This window comes from Sinocyclocheilus rhinocerous, unplaced genomic scaffold, assembly GCF_001515625.1.
Source record: "Sinocyclocheilus rhinocerous isolate Xijiao unplaced genomic scaffold, SAMN03320098_v1.1 scaffold1243, whole genome shotgun sequence".
Taxonomy (NCBI): Eukaryota; Metazoa; Chordata; class Actinopteri; order Cypriniformes; family Cyprinidae; genus Sinocyclocheilus; species Sinocyclocheilus rhinocerous.
Genome location: NW_015626033.1, coordinates 418,965 through 428,523, shown reverse-complemented (window position 1 = coordinate 428,523; position 9,559 = coordinate 418,965). Strand labels below are relative to the sequence as shown.

The 9,559-nt window shown below is 38.9% G+C and overlaps 1 protein-coding gene across 2 annotated transcripts; it reads left to right on the top strand.

Annotated features, from left to right (window-relative positions):
- The first annotated feature begins 804 nt into the window (after positions 1-804).
- On the top strand, positions 805-9,237 carry osr1 (odd-skipped related transcription factor 1). Of its 2 annotated transcripts, none has more exons than XM_016512364.1 (3): positions 805-908; positions 6,941-7,621; positions 8,442-9,237. In XM_016512364.1, the coding sequence occupies exons 2-3, from the start codon at positions 6,960-6,962 to the stop codon at positions 8,572-8,574; spliced, it is 795 nt and encodes a 264-aa protein (XP_016367850.1). In that variant the 5' UTR covers positions 805-908; positions 6,941-6,959; the 3' UTR covers positions 8,575-9,237. The 2 variants fall into 2 exon arrangements, with proteins under 2 accessions (XP_016367850.1, XP_016367851.1); XM_016512365.1 differs by lacking the exon at positions 805-908 and adding an exon at positions 3,264-3,487.
- The last annotated feature ends 322 nt before the right edge of the window (positions 9,238-9,559 follow it).

Sequence of the window (9,559 nt, the reverse complement as noted above, 5' to 3'; positions counted from 1 at the left end):
GTTGATTTCATACATGTCCTCATATGAGGACACCGGGACTAAAAGCATGTTTATTGCGCATTTTGGGAGACACAACAAATGAATAGGGAAAGAAAATATATTTCAATATTCCTATGAAATATTATATATTATTATGAAAATCTTGTCAATTATTACTCCCATTATTACACTTCTTTTTTCATTACATTTTGCCCCAAAAACACATTAATATGCAAATTAGATTATAGATACATTATATATAATGAGAAAACCTGTTTATGTCTTTTTTACAGACATTTTGCATGAAGAAAAATGGTATATAAAATCATTCTGTTATAGTTGAGAATTATCTTTATATAAAGTTTGGTAAAAAAAAATCCTGAAAACTAAAACTGTATTGGTGATTTTTTTAAAAAATCAATTGTTTTTGCCTATGCATGTTCATTCATGTCTTTTTATTTTTTTTTAAAAATTGAGTCAAGATGTCCTCTACCAAGGACGTAGCATAACTTATGAATGAAATATCATTTTAAGTTTTTTTTTAATTAATTAATTTTTTTTTATTTTAATGCTCTAAACAATGTAAAGACATGAAAAAATACGAATTTTTTCCTAAAATGTTTGCCGGGTCTTAAGAGGTTAACATTATTTGTTTAACTGAACTTGTTTTAGTCTGTGGACCTCAACTAACTGCGTGGAAAAGTTTTCCTTAAGTTCACTGAAAAAGGTTTTTTTTTTTTTTTTTGGGGGTGGGCCTACTCCATATGATGTCCTACTCCGTAACATGCAATTTTATTTTCAACCACAGTAAGCGATAGAGAGGACATCTGTGTTGCAGGCAGTTTTTTTCGTATGTGAAAGAAAGCCATGCGATTGGCGGTCTAATCGTCTTTCAGTAAATCAGTTATGTAAAAAAATAATTAGAAATGGTGAGTTCCAGGTTCTTTTAACTTGTAGTACAACTCAGGTTTGCCTTAGAAAAATATATTAACGTGTATATATCACGACTCCAAAAAGCAGGACAGACGCAGGCAGGGGCCTGTATTTAGACAGCCGTCAGTAGTTCAGAATTTGAGAGCAGCTCTCTGACTTCACAGACTTTGAAATGTTAAACTTTCAGTGGCTGAAGTGTTTAGATTAGCGAGAGTGATGTAAATAGATGTGATGAAATATGTAAGTGAGCTGTAAACAGTTCTTTTTATCTTCAGTCAGCCGTGTGTGCGCTGTGCGTTCATGTGCATGTGCAGAGCGTATATTGTGTGTGTGAGCCGCGCTTCAAACGTGCGCAATTCGCGCTCGCACCAAATCTATTCTTTACAGTTTGTTTTCTTTTTCCCTCCAAAAATGTAAATGATGTCTAGCTGCTGTTTTTTATTATATGCAGCCGAGGAGTGGACGCATGGCTTCCGTGGCAGGGTTTGCTGATTAATTTCCTGAGGTCAGGGCTATTGCGCTGTGCTTAGTGATGCAACATGGACTCACAGACAGCCAGAATTTTCTCATAAAATCAACAGAGAAAATTCAGCCGGAATAATGGGCCTTTGCACTCAGCATTTGACCTATATCTCCGTGCAGATGATCGGTAAAATTGGCTTAAGGATAGTTTGATATCAGATAAAAAGCAGTTAACAATTAAATCCGTGCAATGAGAGAGGGAATTAATCCAACTTCTAATCTTAAACAAAACCCTCCAAACATCTCATTCATGAATACACACTCCCATTACAGAACTCCAATGTTTGAGTTTTTACTTCTGATTGTTTTTGTTCAACAGGCTTTTCAAACAAGTCAAAAGCATGACTTGCAATATTATAGGTGCCAAATTTACTTCCAGCTCTCAGCAAACGCACCTAAACTAGCTAAACAAAATCTACGGATCACTTGAAAACAGGTATGTATTAGAACATGTCTGGAACTAGATTCTGCACGAAGGTAGATCTCCAGGACTGGGGATGAGCGCCTCTGCAGTAGCTGGGTTGCAATTGTACGCGCTCTCGCCACCAGGTGGCGCGTATTGAGCGCTTAACAGCTGCACAGCAGCGTCCTTGTCTTGCTCTGACTCATTGAGACTGCTGTCTCTGTGCGTCTCATGAAGGAACCTGCGACCTGCATCTCGGAGGAATTTAGCCTATGTGGGGTGACGTCACAACAGATTTCCCCAGTCAACGAATCAGAGTTCGTGAAAATGTACAGTTTATTTCCTATAAAAAACAGGACAAAAAAATAATAGAAATATTAAAAAGAGAGTTTTTTTATTTCAATGCGTGCAATGGATTCAGAACTTAAGAATTTGTTGAAATCAAAGTGCACATTCCATTTAGATCATTTGTCTATTTCCATTTTAAATTAAACTAACTTTTCTTTCTATCTTATATAGCCTATACAACTGTGAGATTACGTGAATTTTTCACCTCCACAGTTTACACTAACCTAGGTGTGTTTGACCCCAAGATGAAACGTTTATAACAAGAATTTCCACAGCACTTCAGTTCGTATCAAAGAGAAGTGCTCGAAGTTCTCGAATTCACATTCCCTGCGTAACGCAAATGAAGCTCGTGCTCTTAATCTGTCTTCACTGGGGTCGGGGTGACAAATTGACTAATGGTTTTGGGACGTTTAAAACCGGTCTCTCATTTCTTTCTCGCAGAGGTGAGAGGTGGCAGTTGTATATTTACCTTAATTAATACAAAGTGAAGCTTGATTTGTTGCCGCCCCCATCTCGCACAGAAGCTCGTTTAAAATAAGAATTCTTTGACTTTCTGCGTTATGCTGTATTGATGAGCGCGTTAATTAAATAAGATTATTTTGTTACCCGAAGCTCGGCTTTAGGATGTAAACTACTTTTAGTCTTCGTCCGATAATAATAATAATAATAATAATAAAAAAATAATAGCCTAATAATAAAAATACAAATAATAATAATAATAACGAATAGCCAATGTTCACCAAACATTTAAAAGTCTCCATTTGAATGATTTAATTTCTGTTAATTTCTCTTTCCGTCTTCGGGATAGCCTACTATTTTCAACATCTGCAAGTGGTGAAAGGCCTGCAAACTTTATTGACAACGTAACATTTTCAAAGGTTGCAGCAGGGTTCAGTCCTCTGACATGTAGGCAGTGAGAAGTGCATGTGCTCGGTCCTCTAGCGTCTAGCGCTGCTGTACCAGTGGAGGAAACTTCACTTCAGTATGTTGGGGGTTTGGCTGTATGACGTCGCGGGTTGGGTTACAATAAAGAGGCGGTTTGACTTTGGGACCACAAGACAGAGCTAGAGTAAGAGAGAGAGTTTCTACCCCGAGTAACCAAATACTCACAGCGCACAACCGCTGGACCACAGCTGTGCGAACTTCAGTGTTTTCCCGTATCTCTGCTGCGAGAACATGCTGAGGAAGACGAACATTTCTCCGATCCGCCTGAGAGTTTTGCACTGAATTTTGAAACGCTGTGGGACGACTAAGTGACCGTAAATCCTCTTATTTGGGATCGTCCCGCTTCACCAAGATCTGGTAAATATTTTCTGGCATTTTGGAATATTTTTGACAAGCTTTTACTACTTTTGCAAGACATATAGTCTGTATATTGGCGGTGATTTCCTGCGAGGCGTGAACAACATATGTGTAATGTTCAAGTGCACTTGACAATGAATTCGTTGGGCGAGAAATTGCTTGTAAAGCGTGACGTGCAAAACTTTTAAAATGTGTAGTAACTGCACTGCAATTGCATAGTAATGTGTTGTTCAAAGCAGATAAAAGTTACGGCAAAGTATTTAATGTGTGAATGATGGTCTTTAATAGTGATCGGTCAGTGATCAACAGGTGGGATGCGCATTCTAGACTCTTATTGATCATAAGTGGTGTGCAAACATCAAAAATATTTATTTGAGGAATAAAATAATTTTGTTTTTACAACGTTAATATTGCTCAAATAAATTAATAAATAAAATCAAAGATTCGAATATAGGCTATCTGAGAAATGTAGCCTAGTCTATGGAAAGCTTTGAAGCCGCTGTGATGTCCGATGTTTTTCGTTAAAAACTATAACAAACGTGAATTCGTAGAAACAAATCGTGAACTTTAGATTTTATTATACATCTGTAGAAAGTTACCCCTTTTTCCTAAACCACGCGTGGCCTTGTGGCCGGTGGTCTCGAGTCGTTTTTCGTGTAGACTATGCTTTGAATGCACCGCTACAGTTTTACACTGATGCTCGGTGTTGAGAAAATTAGTTATTCGTTTGTTTCGGTTTATTTTAAGCGCTATTCGTTCAGAGTGTCTTGCGGAAACAGCAAAATTGGCAAAAAAATAAAACTAAATATATTTTGTCACTTCAGAAAAATTACGTCTAATCTTAAAATAAATCGTCCATTTAATACAAAAAACTAAACGTTTCTTTTAAAGTAATGTGGAATATATAGGCTATTTGTTTTTTAATATAGACCTGTTTTAAAAATATGTATTAATAATTGTTGTTTTATTTTATTTGTTATTAGTTGAACGCTTTAATTTTGCATTTAAAGTGTTCTAAATGCCTTTAAATATAATACAAATAATCCAACAATTTAAACTTATTAGGTATTGATAAATAAACGTTATAGGATCAACTCAAATAACAATGCCACTGAACATTTAAAATTTTGGCCTAATATATTCATGTAAAAATGTGTATTGGATGCCACTCTTGTCCAAAATGACTACTGTCAAAATATTTCAATTATTCACGATTTGTTTAATTTATAGAGAGAAAATTCAACGAATGTAGACATCACAACCAGTATAATTAAAAGGCAAAGCATTTAAAATTAGTATAGGCCTGCTGATAAATAAAGTATGTTAGTATTTTGAGAGTAACCTATTCAGCTTTAACATTTATAGGCTATAATTTGATCTGACTACACACGATGCATAAGTCTAAATCTGGCACAATATGCGGTGGCCTTTATTTATTATTTTAAAATGTTACACTGTCATTCTTTTCCGTATGCTATTGTACAGGCAAACACATTTTACATAAAACTGCAAACACAAAAAAGCGCTAGGCCTTCTCCCCAATACTTAAATATATTTGTATATTTAGTCAACTGTTTGACGGTGCTTAATGAATGGTGTGTTTCCCTCTCTCCAGGGCTAAGTGATCACATCCTCTCGGGGGGCTGCGCGGAAAAAAAAAAAACATACACTTACTTGATAATCGTTGCACAATTGACCAAAGGTCCGTCGTTAACGCATGGACCTCGAGACCGTGATTAATTCCTGTAATACACGTCGAGATTTCTCTGTGATCTCCGTACGCGCGACAGGCGCACATTCACACCTACCGAGAGATAAATCACTGATGACCTCCGCGCGCTCAACGCGCTACTGATGAAAGCTGAGCAATCACAGTTATTGATAAGAAAGATTGCTGATAGACAGAGGCCACAATGAGGGCGCAAACTGCACTTGCCATGCGTCTGACAACATATTCTTTGAGTATCTGCACACTGATGGGTGCGTTTGCAGAAAACTATTTTCAATTTTTTTAGTGATACATAAAAAAAACGGTTTCACCACATTTTGTGTAGGACGTGTCACGTTAGAGATCTACATCCCAAGGTGGATGGGGGTAGACCCGAACTCAGCAAACTGTGGTGTGATTTTCGAGACTCTTTCACCACCTTGTCTGGGATAGTCGTTTTTAGTCCCAGAACACTAATTGGGCCTGGCGTGGGGGACAAAATCTGTGAGATTTACCCAGACACAGTGCGCAAATCCGACCAATTAGCCAACGATGTCCCGGAAAATAATGTCCAAGCACTTGTGAAATCCCACAATTCAGAAACGACTTCTCCCCAAAACGTTCAACTGGCGTTAGATTTAACGGTTAAGCAGACAGTTCAGGTAACACATTCCCCTCCGTCACTCGTTTTAAAGGTATGTGGACTTCAAAGGGTTAAGGGTACGAGCCTGTTCTCAGGAGCGAGTCCTGATCTCCTCTAATGACCCCCGTAAGTAAAAGTCAATTACTTCTGCGCCATGATCAGAGCGTCCAAATCCCCGGGGGAGCTTTGAGCTTCAGAAAGACTAATTAGGGCTATTTCACTTTTTATTTACCACGGATCAGACTCTCTCCGCACCCTGTATATTCGGGACAGAAATACACACAAATTAAGCGTCATCCTTTACATAGAACTTCAGCTGGAAATGTTTCTAGCGACGTGACTTTATTTTTTTTCTTGACCTTTATTGAACTTTCAAAATATGACACACAGGCTGTCACTTTTAAACAAATTTAGCAGCTCTTTGACCTTATCCATCGTAACTAGAACCATATGTGGCATCCCTATAGTCGCGTTTTGTATTCACAGTAATCTAACACACAACACGTTGTTGCATTTCACGTGGTACTTATAAAACTGTGAAAAAAAATCCTCCAGACGATATGAGTAACACTGTAAACACACCAAGCCTGTTTGCATGAGTGTGTGTGTGCTTGTAGTTCCTGATGAGACAAAGAGGAGTTATTGTGCTTTGTGTCTGTTCTCATCCAACCTGATTAAACAGTTGAGGCAAGTATGTCACCTGCTGTCTTTCGTCTTCATGGCCATAGGCATATTTTCGGCATGCAGAAGACGCCTATGCCAAAATGTACATGCACACACACTCATCTGGCAGGCTTGAGCATTGCTTTGTGCTCACGTTGGAGTATGCGCTTTCAGTATGTCAGACAAGGTGCCTCGCTTGACAAGTGCACTTTATATCTTGACCTGAGTGTGAGCATGTTTTTTTTTTCTTTTTAGGGAAGTCCCTTCAGCCTGTAAGGACTAAAGCAATATGTTTCTAAGTAACGCATAATATAGGCCTATAGAAAACGGAAAAAGCAAACATAGTGGGTGGATTCTCAATAGATGTCTGAAGATGTGTTATTTTTGAGACTGTGCTAATCGCTCTTCATTCATTTTTCTCTGTTTTTGTCTCCTACAGAAACTTTCTGGAATCAGTCATGGGCAGTAAAACGCTCCCAGCACCCGTGCCCCTTCATCCTTCTCTGCAGCTGGCGAACTATTCCTTCCTTCAGACCTCTAACGGGCTGCATTTGCCTGCCGACCACATGCCCAGTATCTACAGTTTCAGTGCCTTGCACGCCGTCCACCTGCACCAGTGGACTCTGGGCTACCCACCGTTCACTTTGCCACGTTGCACCTTCTCCAAGCTGCCTGGCCTGGTGGACGCCCGCTTCCCTCTCCCCTCAATCCCTCTGTTTCCCCATCTCGTCCAGCCCACCAAACAGGAGTCCCCCGGGCCTGGGTCTGGAGCGTCCAGCAAAAGCAAACCACGTTTTGACTTTGCCAACCTGGCGGCAGCCGCCACGCAGGATGACGCCCTGAAGGCAGAAGATCTGAGCACTAACAACGGGCACGTACGCTCGCCCTCATTAGGCTGCCTGCTGGATGTGGCCAAGCTCTCCTCGCCTGAAAGAAAACCAAGCCGAGGACGACTCCCATCCAAGACGAAAAAGGAGTTTGTGTGCAAGTTCTGTGGCCGCCACTTCACCAAGTCCTACAACCTGTTGATCCACGAGCGCACGCACACAGATGAGCGGCCGTACACTTGTGACATCTGTCATAAGGCCTTCAGGAGGCAGGACCACCTGAGAGACCACAGGTAAAGACATATCAGTACACTGATCTCAGATCAGATGATTTAGAGCCGATATTGAAATACATTCCTGCTCATACCTGCCCATTCATAAATGTATGGTATCACAAACTCCGGCCCACACACAAACACATAACTACCTGCAGATTCTTTTCCAATCATGACCTCATCATGCATTACTGCATAATAATCTCTTCCATCATTCCAGTTAGAAAATATCACAGGGTAAATTTAAAATAATAATGTGCATATATACACATACAAAAACAACTATTAATCTATATATAATTGAATTAATACTTTTTGTGTGTGTATTTAAATCAGCGTGTATATATCAATTAACCAATTTATCTTATGCACATTTTTTATTTAAAAAAAATATTGAACTTAAGGTTCTGCCTTGCAGAACAGATTCAGACAAACAAATCGGTTTCTTATTTTTTTCAAACCACACCTGCTCTTGTGATTTATGACATTTGTTATTCCAGAACTTTAAGAATGATTTAAATTAGTTGAGACATGCTGAACAATCTCCTCCAATTCTTCAGTAATGATCTTGGCTCTTTTCCTGACTGACAATTATCACTAGATATACATCATGTTTGTGATTTAATTAACATTTGCAGACTCAAAGATTTGTCATAACAAGACTTCTATCTTTGCAGTCATTTCAGTAGTTCACATGTTTGGGCAGAAAACTGCTGCGCAGGATATTTAATCCTAGAAAAGAAGCTCGGACAACTTTAAAATCTGTGTTGTTTAAGTTGTAAACATGCCTACATCCATTAACAAACCACAAATATTCTCTTTCTTTTGTTCTCTAAAGGTACATCCATTCCAAAGAGAAGCCATTTAAATGCCAGGAGTGTGGAAAGGGTTTCTGTCAGTCCAGAACTCTTGCTGTCCACAAAACATTACACATGCAGGTCAAGGAGCTCAAACCAGCCAAGATAAAGTGAGGGCATCTGTTTCAGTCAATGGGGACGCTATAAAACCAAACCTAGTGACACCAGCCAATAACATTGTCATTCCAAGGCCACAGAGACTCCATCTGAGGGCCGTGGACCTCTGCGTACGGCTTAACGCACTAAAGATGGATTAGGCCTGACCAAAGAGCTTCCTGAAAAGGCATCCTTCCATAACCTACAGCCATGGTGCCTTAAAAGTTTGACCGTTAACAAGGAATGGAGAACCCGGATAAGAAGTCATGGAACTCAGCAGAAGATTTAACATGGATTTAAGACAATCAAATTGATTGATTTGTTTAAGAAACAACAAATAAGCAAGAAGAGCGCCGACACCAAAGAGAACAGCTACAGTGAGATCTGTGATTTTAGTCTGCACTGCTCCATTCCCAGTGATCTGTTGTTTGATTTTTGTAAACAGTGATTTTTCCAGATATTGTTGACATTGTTGTTGATGAAGGTATACTCTTCGGACCTATGCAGTTACTGAGAGCCCACCAAAGCTCTCGCATTTAAAACCCGAAGTCAGTCGAGCAGTCATTTCTTCTAACCAAAGACACCTTCAATCATGTATTTCCTCCTTTTGTACAGATTCCTTTTTGTATAACTGATATTTGGCACTTTAATCTGATTATTGATTATTTACATATATCACTGGATTCCTTAAACTTATTTTTGAAAATAAATAGTCATTTCTGTATCAAATGCATGTTTGTCGTAATCAATGCAATTCCTAACCATATTCCTCTCAGCATGTTTCTGAAGTCAAAAAATGTTAAACCTAGAGATACAGGGGTACAACTGGCACAAATAAAGGGGATTTGTCTTCACAGACTAATTCAATATTAAACAATAAGCAGGGATAAACAATGTGCTCCACACTTGACTGAATAAATCAATAAATAATGATCTGTGATGTGAAGACATGGATTGACTTCACATTTGCCCGGGAGGCGACATCTGCTGCTGTCCTTATAAG

Excerpts from the sequence above, each read along its gene's own strand:
- osr1 (XM_016512364.1), top strand. The coding sequence starts at position 6,960 with ATGGGCAGTAAAACGCTCCCAGCACCCGTGCCCCTTCATCCTTCTCTG. Across the intron at positions 7,622-8,441 it reads GACCACCTGAGAGACCACAG|GTACATCCATTCCAAAGAGA; the intron begins GTAAAGACATAT and ends TGTTCTCTAAAG.